The sequence below is a fragment of the Somniosus microcephalus genome, chromosome 6 (genome assembly GCF_052327205.1).
Source record: "Somniosus microcephalus isolate GS21.2 chromosome 6, FLI_Smic_1.0, whole genome shotgun sequence".
Lineage (NCBI taxonomy): Eukaryota > Metazoa > Chordata > Chondrichthyes > Squaliformes > Somniosidae > Somniosus > Somniosus microcephalus.
Window position 1 is genome coordinate 276,226,521 of NC_140992.1, and position 15,206 is coordinate 276,241,726.

At 46.6% G+C, this 15,206-nt stretch overlaps 1 protein-coding gene across 1 annotated transcript; it reads left to right on the forward strand.

Moving 5' to 3' along the window:
• Positions 1 to 3,899: 3,899 nt before the first annotated feature.
• On the forward strand, positions 3,900 to 14,977 carry LOC147116735 (uncharacterized). The gene is given in 3 exon segments (XM_085991862.1): positions 3,900 to 4,012; positions 12,357 to 14,376; positions 14,378 to 14,977. Coding segments are annotated over 3 exon segments (2,175 nt in total). The 5' UTR covers positions 3,900 to 3,921; the 3' UTR covers positions 14,442 to 14,977.
• Positions 14,978 to 15,206: the final 229 nt, after the last annotated feature.

A 15,206-nucleotide genomic window follows, 5' to 3' on the forward strand; every position in this document is an offset into this window, starting at 1 on the left:
CGCTGCACTGTTGGAGGGTCAGTACTGAGGGAGCGCTGCATTGTCGGAGGGGCAGTACTGAGGGAGCGCTGCACTGTCGGAGGGGCAGTACTGAGGGAGCGCTGCACTGTCGGAGGGGCAGTACTGAGGGAGCGCTGCACTGTCGGAGGGGCAGTACTGAGGGAGTGCCGCACTGTCGGAGGGGCGGTACTGAGGGAGCCGCTGCACTGTCGGAGGGGCAGTACTGAGGGAGCGCTGCACTGTCGGAGGGGCAGTACTGAAGGAGCGCCGGACTGTCTGAGGGGCAGTACTGAGGGAGTGCTGCACTGTCAGAGGCGCCGTCTTTCGGATGAGATGTTAAACTGAGGCCCCGTCTACTCTCTCAGGTGGACATAAAAGATCCTGCGGCACTATTTTGAAGAAGAGCATGGGAGTTCTCCCATGTGTCCTGGCCAATATTTATCGCTCAACCAATGGAACAACAAAAACAGATTATCTGGTCATGATCACATTGCTGCTTGTGGGATCTTACTGTGCAGAAATTGTCTGCTGCGTTTCCCACATTACAGCAGTGACTACGTGTCAAAAAAAGTGCTTCATTGGCTGCAAAGCGCTTTGGGACGTCCGGTGGTCGTGAAAGACGCTATATAAATGCAAGTCTTTCTTTTTCCTTTTTTCCTACCGAGCTCGACCCACACAGGGAGGGAAGGTCGCAGGTTTGATCCTCCCCATACTGATCTGGCAGACAACTGGACCGTGTTTTTTGGTGGACCAATAAGAGACACTGGTTTGCCTCCAGGGTCACCAAATAAGAATCATCACCACAAGCATCGCCTTTTAGGGCAGCACTAATATAGGAAACGTGTGGTCCAATCAAACTAAAAGATGTCAAAATAAGCATCAAATCCCACCAAAAACAAAGGGAACTAAATCACAATGTTACTGTCGATGTCTACAAAATACTCCAGTCCCTTGCGGTGCCCATCAGTCATGGAAAGCATCAAGTGTACCAGTGGCCACCTCGTGCTCCCTCTCCAGGGTCACCCGGGCACGGGCAAGGCTGTGGAAGAGAGGCGGGCAGAGTGAAGACTCTCTTCCCGTACTGCTGGTGGGGTTTCGATGCTTTCGGACTGGTGGTGGGGGGGGGGCGGGCGTGGGGGTGTGTTAAAACCAAGAAATCGGCGAGAGTTGCTACTCTTTCTGGTGGGGTGATTGAACAAATCAGCTGTAACTTAAGCAATAATCAAACAAAACTTAACAAATCAAATCAGGATATTGTTGGCCGGGGTGATGATGCACTCCAGTCCCCGCGGCGCCCACCGGTCTCGGAAGGCCTCGAGCGTGCCGGCGGACACCGCGTGCTCCATCTCCAGGGCCACCCGGGCGCGAACATAGCCGCGGAAGAGAGGCAGGGCAGTCGGGGCCGAACGACCCCCTCGACCGCCCGCTGCCTGGACCTGTTAATGGCCACTTTGGCCAGGCCCAGGGGCAGTCCGACGAGGAGGTCCTCTGATCTGCTCAGCGAGGGCTGCTGCTCCTGCCTGTTGTGTACTGACCGCCCGCGGGAAGGTGAGCAGCTCGGTGCTGACTGTGGACAGGGCTGGGGGGCAGGGGTGGGTGGGAGGGGGCAGCGGGGGGGCCTCCGACTCCGATCCGACTGAATGTCCTGCCTGCAATCACTTGCTTAGATCACTGGGACATGGGCAGTGGAGGGTGATTGGAATTGTTGAACTCTCTCCCAGCACCTTCAGGAGGAATGTAAGAAGTCACACAACACCAGGTTCATAGAATCATAGAAAATTACAGCACAGAAGGAGGCCATTCGGCCCATCGTGCCTGTGCTGGCTCTTTGAAAGAGCAGTTGTGCTCAGTCCCACATCCCTGCTTTTTGTCCGTAACCCTGTAAGTTCCTTGAAATGAGCATAATGTATAACGTGAGGCGGCATGCAATGTAACATTTTATAGTGCAGTACTATAGTCCAACAGTTTTTTTGAAATCACAAGCTTTCGGAGCGCTGCTCCTTCATCAGGTGAAGTGGAGAGATGCATAAAGACACAGCTTATATAGTCAGAGAATAATGCCAGATGATTACAGGTAATCTTTCTAACTGCCATTTATCACACCTCGGCAGAGAGATAATCACAGCAATCAAAGGTGTGAATGGTGTCCAAACAGGTTAGTCAGGAAAACATTACATCGAAGAACAATGAGGTGGGGTCACAAGGGGTCAAATATTGCAGATGCTGGGGTCTGTATGAAAAACAACACAGTACACAACAGGCAGGAGCAGCAGCAGGAGTGTTCCCTCCCAGTCGGGGAACACCTCAGCAGTCAAGGACATTCAGCCTCCGATCTTCGGATAAGCATTCTCCAAGGCGGCCTTCGAGACACACGACAACGCAAAATCGTTGCAGGAAAGGATGCCCCGGAGCATGGTACATCAGCAAGACCATGCAGACACTGCGACAACGGATGAACGGACACCGCGCAACAATCGCCAGGCAGGAGTGTTCCCTCCCAGTCGGGGAACACTTCAGCAGTCAAGGACATTCAGCCTCCGATCTTCGGGTAAGCATTCTCCAAGGCGGCCTTCGAGACACACGACAACGCAAAATCGTAGAGCAGAAACTGATAGCCAAGTTCCGCACTCATGAGGATGGCCTCAACCGGGATCTTGGGTTCATGTCACGCTACATGTAACCGCACCTGACGTAGGGTTATCCAGACTCCAGTCGTCGTTGGCTTGTTCTCTCTACACAGATGCGGCCGGACCTGCTGTGATTTCCAGCAAAAAAAAATGTTTTTTTGTCTGTTTTTTGTTTTTTGTTTTTCATACAGACCCCAGCATCTGCAACATTTGACCCCTTGTGACCCCACCTCATTGTTCTTTGATGTAATGTTTTCCTGACTAACCTGTTTGGACACCATTCACACCTTTGATGGCTGTGATTATCTCTCTGCCGAGGTGTGATAAATGGCAGTTAGAAAGATTACCTGTAAACATCTGACATTATTCTCTGACTATATAAGCTGTGTCTTTATGCATCTCTCCACTTCACCTGACGAAGGAGCAGCGCTCCGAAAGCTTGTGATTTCAAATAAAACTGTTGGACTATAACCTGGTGTTGTGTGACTTCTTACATTTGTCCACCCCAGTCCAACTCCGGCATCTCCACACTTCAGGAGAAAAGCAGAGAAACAAAGGGGACAGATTAAGAGTTGAGTGACCATAGGGATGTCGTGTTGCCTGATCTTGGGGCTAGTTGCCCCAATTATTGGGGTTTTTTTGGGAAGGGAGGGGATAATATTCTCCTGTAAACCTCCCCAGTCTCATTCAAAGAAATTTGCCAATAGTGAAAGGAAAGAAATTACTTGCATTTCTATAGCGCCTTTCACGACCTCAGGATGTCCCAAAGTGCTTTACAGCCAATGAAGTACTTTCTGAAGTGTAGTCACTGTTGTAATGTGCAGCCAATTTGCACACAGCAAGCTCCCACAAACAGCAATGTGATAATGACCAGATCATCTGTTTTTAGTGATGTTGGTTGAGGGATAAATATTGGCCGCAGGACACCGGGAGATCTCTCCTGCTCTTCCTCGAAATAGTGGCCGTGGGATCTTTCACATCGACCTGAGAGAACAGACAGGGCCTCAGAGAAAGGCAGGAACGGAAATTGAGTGGCTGGAGTGGATTGAAGTGAAAAGTGGGCGGGCTGTCTGCCGATGGGAACAAATCATTGGGAAAAGGGACAGTGCATTCTGAAAAACAAAATTGTTCTTGAAAAAAAAAGAAATCAACAGTTTTAATCTAAAATAAAACTAAGTGAGTGAGAAGGTTTGGTGTTTAGGAAGGACGGAGGGAGAAATGACCAACTGGGGGAGAGAGAGGATTCAGGGAATAAATAGAGGGAGGGGCGGAGGATGAGGTTCCGCTTTTCCTAATGTCCCGCCCAAGCTCACAATCGGTACAGAGCCGCCTGGGCGAGTGGAGCAGGTCGCTGTGCTGCTGCCGGGTTGGAGAGACTCAGAACGGTAGGTCCGGCCGGGGAGGGGGTGCTCAGACCAGACTCTGTCTTTGCATCTAATGCACTTTTACATCAATTTAATTCTAAAGATTTTTGTCTCTGTCTAAGAGAGCGAGGGTTTGTTTTAAAAATCCTGGGCTCCTGGCGGTGCGAGTTGGTGCAGAGCTTGTTTGGTTTGGGAGCTCGGGGCTGGGGGGTGGTCTTTGGGGGGGGGGAGATTTTTTTTTCTGGTTCTTTGTTCTCCATGTGCTCGCTCCCTGCAACTGGCTCGTTCCAGGACTGCCCCTGCCCCGGGTCAATGTCTGACCGCGACCTGCTCCTCCCAGCTCTCGCTCTGCCTGCCCAGTGCAGCCGGTTATAGGAGCATGCTGCTCCCCTCTGTCCCGTTTAACAGGTGCTTCTCTCCCTCTGTCCCGTTTAACAGGAGCTGGCCTCTGTCCCCGTTTAACAGGTGCTGCTTCTCTCCCTCTGTCCCGTTTAACGGGAGCTGCTTCTCTCTCCCTCTGTCCCGTTTAACAGGAGCTGCTTCTCTCCCAGCCGGAGATTTCCTAGCTGTCCAGAGGACGGCTCCTGTGGTTGAATAGCCCCGAGTCAGTCTGCTCTTTAATAGATTTATTGCACCGAATCCACCCCATAAATGTTGCATTTCCCCCCAAACCTTAAACCATCCACTGGGATGTTTAAGAAATGCCCGGGTCAGTGAACAACGCAAGATGAATGAGATTCTAAACTGTCTTTTAATCTTGTATTTAAAATCTTGAAATTAAGTTTTTTTTTGTATTTCCCTCCTCCTGTGACCCAGTTACTATTTGGATATTCTCTGGGTTGTGTCCCCCCTCCTGACTGTGATTGGAAGGAGTGGGTTTGACCGTGAAACACTTGAACTAATCTCTCGCCCAACATGAAGGAGCTGGGCTTGCTTCTGCAGAAACACGCTTGATTCACATTGAAATCCGTGACTGCAGCAAAAAAAAAAAAAAATCCACCAGCCTCTGCAATTTCCAGGCTGCACATTCCGGGAGTTGCATTGAGTCGCGTTCTCTCTCCATCCACCCGTGAGTGCGGCTCATAACTTGGGCATTGGGTGGGGAGAGAGTCTCCTTACTGAGTGAATATTCACACAGATGGGGCAGTGAGCCATCGCCACCCTGTAATCTAACTCCGAGCACACTGTCAATTTAACAAATCTCCGAGTGAAGACATTCCATCTGGTCACCGAGGAGACGGAGAACCTGCGGTGGGATCAGCTCCCGGAAACTGCTGCAGTGAAATCCAGCTTATTCCTAAAGCATCCTTTTGGTTTTTAAAAAAAAAGCACGTTTGGTCCCGTTCTTGTGGGGAATAATGGTTTTTATATAAAACATCGGGCAATTTTTCCGAGCGCTTTCTCGCCGCCTGTTAATTGCTCCCAACAATTGGCAGAAGGGAGTTGTTCCTATTGACTGGGATATTCCCAACTCCTGGGATATTACCACTGATCTGCCTCATTCTTTCTTCCCCCCCCCCCCCCCCCCCAAAAAAAACAAATCCATGGGTGGGGAAGGAGTGAAGGGGCTGCAGAGATTTCTCGTATGTATTGACTCTCTCCTTTCTGTAGTTTGGTGAGGTTTCTGTTCGGACGTAAGCGAGTCCCGGGACTACACTGGGTGTGGCGGCTGGTGGAGGATTGTTGCTGGGGAGTGAATGGAGCTGATCACCCCTCTCCCCCCTCTCTCTCAATCTGGGGGACGGGGGCGAGACCCTCTGTTAATTGGGGGTGAGGAGTGACCCGGGTGTAGGGACTGCTGTTAATCTGGGGGAGTGACCCAGGTGTAGGGACTGCTGTTAATCTGGGGGAGTGACCCGGGTGGGGGGGGGACTGCTGTTAATCTGGGGGAGTGACCCGGGTGGGGGGGACTGCTGTTAATCTGGGGGAGTGTTCCCCCCCCCCCCTGTTGGGGGGGAGTGGCGGCCGCTGTCGCCACTTGCGGTCGGTCATTTCCAATTGTATTTTTGATACTCTGGACAGCTCCCACAGCAAACGCGGGTTTGTCCCGTTTATAACCAGGTTATTAATTTTAGGATTTAAACTGTACTAAGCAGAGACTGAAAGCTCGATCTCTGTACCCTCGAAGTGTTGCTGTGCTTTTCCTTGTCTGTTCCCACTCCGGATGGGGAGGCACACCCAGTTTCAAGTTGCCTGTGTGGAGTGGCCCGGGACCAGTCTTGCAATTCGGGTCGATGCTGAACCTGGAGTGAAGGAGCCGGGCGAATTGCTGTCTGCAGATCAAACATTCCCCACCACATTTTGTAGTGGATTGCGGTGAAACTATCTCCTGTTCTCTTGAGACCCAAGGTTTTATAACCAAATTCGTGTTCTGGCTCAATAGACGCTTTGCAGACTGAAGGGTTTGTGCCCAAACTCTGATCCTGACTTTGACTTCATTGTATTGATGTTGGTTGCTGACGGGCTGCGAAGCTCCTGGTCTATGGCGGAGTTGGTTATGCAGAAAGCTACCACAGCTCCATCTTTTAAGTGGATTTGTCTTTGCATGCAAGTCTTGACCACTTGCATATTTCAGGGCTGGAGACCAGTCGCTCCTTCTGAAAGCCGCCCGCGTGTCTCCTGGGAGTTGACTCGCGTTGCCCTGTTGCTCACTGCACCATCCGCAGGCGCTGCTTTCACAATGAGTCCTCCTTGTGATCTGGACCGAGACATAACCTAATCGGGAACGATTGAACAAGTTGGGATCTTTCAGAGAAAGTTGACCATAGAGTCTAAAGGCTTTGATGGGGTAGACGTGGGGAGATCAGAACTAGGTTATGGATTTATGGTGACCATTTATGACAGGAATTCGGGAGAAACTTTACCCAGAGTGGTGAGAATGTGGAACTCGCTACCACGGAGTGATTGAGGCGAATAGTATAGATGAATTCAGGGGAAGCTAAACACCAGGGAGAAAAGAATAGAATGTTAATGGTGAGATGAGGTTCGTGTGGAGCATAAACCGGCATGGACCAGTTGGGCCGAATGGCCTGTGTGTGCTGTGAAAATCTGTCTAAACCAAATAACCCCATGCATTATTGGCAACCAGACAAGACCTCCCTGTTGTCCTCTATCTTCCCCCACCATCCAGACAGATTGAAAGGTATGATGAGGTGTTTTCCAATTAATCAAAAGACAATGAAGTGCTCATTTGTTTCTGGGGGAGGGAGAAACCACTTCTCATTAGTATATTAACCAGCCCTTCCACCCCAATGGGACTGTCCTGAGAACCAAACCCTCTTTTTGAAGTGGACTTTAAAATTGAAACACATTTTCAAATACTCATCTCTATACTTTCTGAAGATCCTGAAGTGCTCCCTTCCCCTGCAATGTTGACTTGTTTTCCCAGACCTTTTTCTAAGTGACCCATCTACCTACATGGTGTGTGGACAGGATATTTAACTATGGGTGGCATCTCTGATCAACATAGGTGGGGGGGGGGGGGGGGAGAAAAGAGAAAGGTGTGAAGAAGAGGATCAGAGTCCAGTGCAATACCACTAGTTGAGATTTATTTAAGGCCCAGGAGTAGAACCTGGGACCTTCCTGTCTGCATAGCTTGAATATATGCTCACCAATTGAGCCATCATTGGCTTATTTACTAAACAATTAAACTTTTTGGAGATTGTTACCCCCCCCCCCCATTTCTTCTGCTAAAGCAGGAGTGGACAGGATTGAATGACTTGCTTGAGGGAATATGGTGATTACTAGAGGAACATTTCCACTAAGTTTGCATTCTGCTTTGGCACCAGGGGCAGAGAGAATGGCCACTGTACTGACCCTTAAATATGCTTGAACTCCAAGCTGAGTAACTCTTGTATGTAAAAGTTTGGCCTTGAAACAGACACTGGAAAGTCAAATTAAATTTTTCACCTCCATTTCATTGGATTAGATTCAATACCAGGTCAGGAGTGATGGGCAAAGCCATTGGCCTTCATTCCTATTCTAGCCTTTGTTGTGGCTCTGAATCTGGTTGCCTATCAGAGGGCAAAGTGCATTAGAGCAACTTGGTAGAAATTGACGATTGTTGCCAATGTTTTCTGGATTTTACAGTACTATGCCCCCCTTGTACATGGCCTCTTTTTTGACTTTCAGGCATCAAGGGCAACTGCCTAAAACAATCAAGCCTGTTCTGGTCAGGTTTTGGGGGCATAGGTGCAGCCACCAACAGTGGCTAATTTTTTTTCTAGCCGATTGGAGCTCTGCACTGCTCCCAAAGGCTGCTGCTGACCCATGAGTCTCCCTACTGTTGCCCTCTTTGTGTGTGCCCCCCCCCCGACTTGTTCAAGGGCAGCTCTGGAGGCATGACCAATGCTGACAGCTTGCCTATTGCAATGAGCCCGGAGGCCCCAATTTCAGGCCAACCTGTCAATCATGGGCCTGAAAACAGGCTGTAATTTTTTTACCTACTTTGTATTTGACTCTGGAAGGTTGAACTGTTCCACCTAGAGCTAATATTTGGACTGTAGAATATTTGGCCTTTTTCTTTCTTTTTTCCCCCCCGCCCCGCGTCAAGACATAGCAAGCTAATTGCAGGATTGAGCAACCTTTCTGGATGCCGGAGGTACTCGGCTGGCAGAGGCAGGAGAATTCCAGGCCCCCATGGTCGCCACTCTTGCTTGTTCTAATGCTGAGTGGTGATGGGATTAGTTTGAAGTTGATGCCTTGTGTTTCAGTAGGGTTAATTTTTTTTAATGGCAGACAGCTTTTTATACTTAAAAGGAAGGAGCTAACTGCTAGGCTGAAGCCTAAATTAGCAGAATCTGCCAGTTTGTGCTGTTTGAGGACTTGCTGTGTGCAATTAGTTCGGAGTTGATCTGGTGATTGCCCCTCAATGGGTGTTTGATCGTGACAATTGGGGATAGTGTGTAGGTTTATTATAGCAGTTTGCTGATGTGGAACTTTTCTTGCTAACGAGTAAATTTCATGTGCATCCAACAAATTGAGCTTAACTTGGGGACCATTGCAGGTGAGTTGGATAAAGCAATAATTTTCACATCTTTACAGCCAATGGGTCACCTCTGAAGGGTCAGCCACTCAGTAGGCAAATGTGGCAGTCAATTTGCATACAGCAAGATTCTCTCAAACTAACACCACAAGTAAGGTTTTTGTGTGTTGGTTTAAGGACAAATGTTCTCTAGACGCCAAGTGAGCAACTAAATACCCTGGGATGTTTGTTCACGAGACCTTGGTTTAATGTCCCATCCACTTTTTTTAAACGGCCCCTCTGACAATGCAGGGTTCTACTGGTACTCCATTGAATGTTTGGTTCATGCTTGAACCCACAAACTTCTGACTGGACAGACCTCCAACTGAACCAAACTGGCACTTGGAAGGGAAAAGGCTTTTGAGCTAAATCTTTGAACCTTCACCCTAGAGCGAGCTGACACAATGCCATGCCACCCCCTGAAGATTGAGTGGCTACTTGCCAACACAACTATGCTGGGTACTAATGTAGGAAACCCTGTGCCTTTTACTCCCAACAATAGAGAATGAGGTTATTTCACAGATGAAATGAGATTTATTTGCATCCATGTAATGTTAAACAAAACATTTTGACTTGCTTCTGAAGCAGCTCCGGATGCTCTATAAATTCAAGTTGCTGTTGCTGCAACCGACAATACACGGAGGGTTATGGTTGGGTGCTGACTGCTGAGGGAATATTTTTCAAGTGGAGTAAAATTTACATTAGTCTGGCTAATATTTGCACCACAAGTCAAAAGCATGTACAGTCTTGCAAATCCAGGTGTGGTGAATGATGTAGGGTAGTTGAAGCCCATGTATGTGGCACAGATAATGAATCAAGCCATCTTGGTCAACTCCTGACATAGTATTGATTGACTCCTCCTGTCTTGTCAGCACTGAGGGCAGAGCTCATGATGCTTTGCAACTTCCTTTGGACGGATGTGGCCAGAAGCTTTCAATTGTGGCTTTGTATTTGGCAGCCTCTACTCCGCTTGCCAGTCTAAAGCCAACAGATAGAGAAATCTGTCTCTCTGGTAATGTTTTGACACGCAAGAAGTGAGCAGCCATATTTCAAAAATCAGTAGGAGATTTTACTTTTTGAAAATGAAGGCATTCACTAATTCAGCAGTTGGCTTGTCTGTGTATTCAGTCAACTTACAAAAGGCTGTCATAATACCAGTTTACTGAAATACATTGGCAAGGGTTCCCTGGTCTGTCCATCATACGAGGTCCACTTTTTTTTTTATACAAGCCCAATTAGTATATAATGTAAAAATGCAAGACTATTTAGATGACAATCCAGATAAACCTCTTTAGTAGATCAATAGACCATGTATTGATTCTGTGGAAGCTTAAAATCAATATTCAGAGGAAAAAGGTGTGGTTTCTCTTTCAGGAAAGAGGCTCCTCTCCCAAATTTGTATTCCCTTTACACGCCAACTGAATTCTCAGAACTTGCTATGTTGGGTACATGCTGGAAACCAGGTTTGATTTTATTCAAGTTCATCTGTTGCTTTTAATTATATGCAAGGTGTAAGATCCTACCTCTTCCTGGATGTTGATCCTGAGGTGCCAGTTAAAAGCCCACTGCCAGCTGGGGCTCGAGGAAACCGCTCTCCTCCCTGGGGAGGGAGGGAGAGACTTGATGCTCAGCAGACTGAAGTAATCAATTGCTAAAAGCCACTGATACAGCTGCATGTTTTTTTGGAAGCTAGTTGCTTTAACTAGATTACACCAATCCTTTTTGTTCTGTCAAGGTCTTCCAGCCACCAATTAATTCACTTCCCATCAGATTTCCACCAACTCTGGTTCCTACTCTTAGTTATTAAATTCATTTTAAACTATGTATATGGTCTATGCCTGATCAAATACATTGACTTCTCGTTGTTCAAATTATGACTTTTTTTTTCTTCTAGCCACCCTTTCTTCCCATGGTTCAATTATTGAGTTCGATAGACCAGAACTTCCCTGTCTCTAGTCTGTGGCACCATGGAATGCCTTTGTATTCCTCAATTGCAATCTTGCTGGAAGTGGTTTATGGACGAGGAGTGGATTGGGTTTGGCTGGCTTTTTAAAATAAATATATAACTTTCCTACCCTTGCTGTCCTTTCTTCTCCCACACCCTTGGATGAAATAAGCTTGATGTTGAGGCTTTTGTGAATGGGCAGCATTTGGTGAGCTGCCAGAAGGTGCTTTCCATCTGTGGAACCATAATCTGGGATGGAGTAAATGCCTTTTGAGGGGAGAACACTAGCAAATTGAATAAAGCCAGCCATGCTTTGCAACAGGAACTTTAAGCAGTAGGAACTGATTCAACGGCCTACTGCCAGACCACAACCCAGAGGTCTTGCTCAAAGGCACAATGGAGCAGACTGAGTTAGTGCTGTGCCAGCATTGTTTTGTCTTGTTTGATTACATTACAAGTGTGATACTGCAATGAGGTGTTTGATGCACTCCATCAGGAAATGTCAGCATAACCAGACTCCATGGTGAGTGATCTGAAATGCACTTGTGGGGTGTGCATAATGAGAACATATAGAATTGCATATTTTGGCAAGCTTGTTATGCCACATGAAAGGACAGGTGTGAATTTGATCCTAGTAGCTGCTGGAACAGTGACCGTGCTGGGATACCTCGAGGCAATATTTCCCTCCCTCCCTCATCTGTAGCCTAAAAGATTGCTGGGGGGGTGAATCCAGTCAAATCTGCCTGTCTCTGGGTCCAACATGTTCTGCTACCTAATGCTCTACTGCAGGTAACTTGCATACAGTAAATTACTACTGTAGAATTTGAAGTACTTTGGTGATTCAGAAACCAATACAGGTTAAGTCTTGAATGGGGTTGATGGGTTAACCTTTGAGTTTCAAGTGTTGGGTTAACCTTTGTGTTTCAAGTGTTTGGTAAAGTGGCAGCATGGTGGCATAGTGGTTAGCACTGTTGCCTCACAGCACCAGGGACCCGGGTTCGAATCTGGCCTCGGGTGACTGTCTGTGTGGAGTTTGCACACATTCTCCCCATGTTTGCATGGGTTTCCTCCCACAGTCCAAAGATGTGTGGGTTAGGTTGATTGGCTATGATAAATTGACCCTTAGTGTTAGGGGGATTAAATACATGGGGTTACGGGGATAGGGTGGGATGTGTTGGTGTAGGGGTTACAGGGATCGTGTGGGATATGTCAGTGCAGGCTCGATGGGCCGAAATGGCCTCTATCTGCACTGTGGGGTTTCTGTGAAACATTCTAATCCACCTTAGTTTACCCATGGATGAAAAATGCCTTCTAATGTGTACAATGGTTTGTATTTCTTGTTTAAACCTTGTCCATTCAGTGCCACTTGACTTAATCTCAAATCTTTCAACTTGCAGTTGACAACATGGGTGGCAGGCTGAGCAGAAAGAAGAGAGGCTATAATGTGTGTCTCCCAAAGGAGAGCAAGACTACTGCAGAGTCCACTGAAAATCCTGAGGTGAAACCAGATGAGCCTGAAAATCAAGATGCTTCAAAGGAACAGTTCAAGACAACAGGTGGTGAGCTTCCTGAAGAGAAACCAGAAACAGAGGCCTCTGAAATAGCCAGTGAAACACCTGCAGAAAAACCAACTGACCTGGCAGCAGCCGATGCAAAAACTGAAGAAAAAGCAACTGTTGATGTACCAGCATTGAGCATCTCTGCAGATCTTGCACGCAGTTCTGATGTACAAGAGAGTGTAACCTCTACAAACTTGGTAGAAGCAACAAAAGTAGTACCTGACCAGGCAGCACACTGTCTAGTAACAGAAGCTGAAGTGCAATCCAGCTCTACTCTGGGTAATGACTTGAGTGCTGAACTTCTAGATGTGCTGGTGCAGAGTGAAGGTGAAACGCAAACCGGTGTGACTCCAGACCGCAGCTCCAATGAAGAAACCCAAGAGACACCAGCTTTAGACCATGTGACTGAAGCCTCCAAAGACCCTTCAACTGAGAAATCCAGTTTGTGTGACCATGCTGCAACAAAACTTGTGGAAGATGGCCAACAATTGGAAGAAAACTCTCGTGTGAACCTGGAAGATATTCAAGTAGAATCTGATGCAGTTCTCGAGAAAATTTCTGTGGAGAAATTCAAAGATGACCTGTCTGTGCATGAGTCAATTGTAAGCCAGGAAAAAGTTTCTCTACAATCCACTTTAAAAGAGAAAATTGAAAGCTCCATCCAGGAGACCAAGTCTGAATCTGGAGTGAAATGCATACCCCCTAAAGAAGTTGAGATACCAAAATTGGCTGAAATAACTGAAGAAACACCTATTGATGGTGTATTGAAGAATGAAATGGCAAGATGTGCAGACCATCTAGAGAAAGTTACAGATGGACCAGACACTCGAGATGAAGGTCCAGAAAAAGCAGTGAGTGAATCTCTTCATCCTACTGTCCAAATAGTGGCTGATGTAAAAACCGAACAATCTGCAGAGCATTCAATAGAGAAGTCTGACCGTATGCAAGATGGCTCTACTCAAGAGAACAGTAATGAAGTATCTGAAGCTCGCAGCCAGTTGCTGGAGGGATCTGGAAATATATCTGTAGACACTTCAAGGGAAGACTCTTGCAGTGCACCAAAAAGTGTGATGGATGTAGTCCAAGCAGAATCAAATGATCCTGTGGCAGCAGAATCTGCTCCAGAGATGGTTAGTCCAAATGCAGACAAGGAAGTGACTGAAACCAGGTATGAACAAACTGTGGACCTGATTAGCCATCAAGATAGCATAGAAGAAATATCCCTACTCAAGACCAGTTCTGAACTAATACCAGATATTAAACTAACTGTGTATACTGAAGCTTTACAGGAAGAGGAGAAAATGGAGATCAATACAGAGCCACCCATGAAGGGGTCTACAGATCAAACTCTTCCTGAAGATATTGCTCAGCCACTGAATGAAGTGCTTGCTAAGAAACCATCCATTTCAAGTTCAGTTGAAATTACGTTGGCAACACCAGTGTCTTCAGATCAAGAAATGGTAAAACTGGATGAAACTTTGGAGGATCCTGTGCCTGAATCTAGAAGTTCTCCAAATGTTGGAGGACAGAGTCCAACAGAAGTGATAAACACTGAGGAAACTAGTTCTACAAAAACTGAAAATGGGTTATCTGTAGATGGTGAAAAAAGCCAGAATGAATCCACTAGCAAGACTGAAGAGGACAATATTTCAGAGACTTCAGTTGCAAATGGGACCTCTGTAGATGATGGTGTGAGAAGCCAAAGTAAATCCACAAGCCAAGCTAAAGCAAATGGCCAAAGTGAAGCTACAATAGCTGAAAATCTTCAAGCTGGTACTGCTGAAGAACTGATGAGTGATCCAATAGTAGAATGTAAAACCACTGAACAAGTGACTACAAATCAACCTCTGGAGGAATCTGTGTCTCAAATCGGATAACCAAACTCTAAATTCGGGACTACTAGTAGATGTGAATGCTGAATAAGTCAGAAGCAGAAAAGCTCCTGAATGCAAGTTTAAGGATGAACCAAAACATGTGTGGAAGATTTGATGGAATTTGGATTTTATTCAAACCAGCTAGTGCGTAGGTTTGACTGGAGTATAAGACTAAGCTTAACTGCTGCAAGTAGGACAATGACGCTCAACTTGCAGTATATGAATGGACTTGACTGGTTCCACAATCTTCCATTTGATGATTTTTTTTTTAACTTGCTACAGATGCCAAAAATCCATTGGAAGATCAAATTGAGACCCAGCCTTATGCCAATAGTTTGTGGTATGCAAGATGTCAAATGTTAGTACTACCTTTTTAAGGCATGTAAATCTACTAGAAGTTTGTTCGGAACACTTAACTCCAAATTTGCAATTTAGCTATCTTTAAATTATTGTAGTCAAGATAATTAGTAACCTCCAATTCACATAACCTGCTTTGATTTTTGTGAGGTCAGTAACTTGGATAATGAGGGGTTTTTAAAACAATATTTGGATGCTTTGACAACTTAATAAAATCTGTCATACTTGTCCTGGTTTCTTTATTTTGTTTATATAAAAAGTGAAACTTGTCTAGATTGTTGTGCAGTAGCAGTGTTGCACTGGCTGCCAAACAGATGGGTACTAGCCATCCCCCCCCCCCCCCCCCCCCCCTCAAACCAAGGTAAGGCTTTCACCTTTTAATGTATTGCCTTGTGTGGTACTACACCATACCAACAAAGGCCCTTAACCTGTACTGAATTAGCTGATCTTGGGTGTG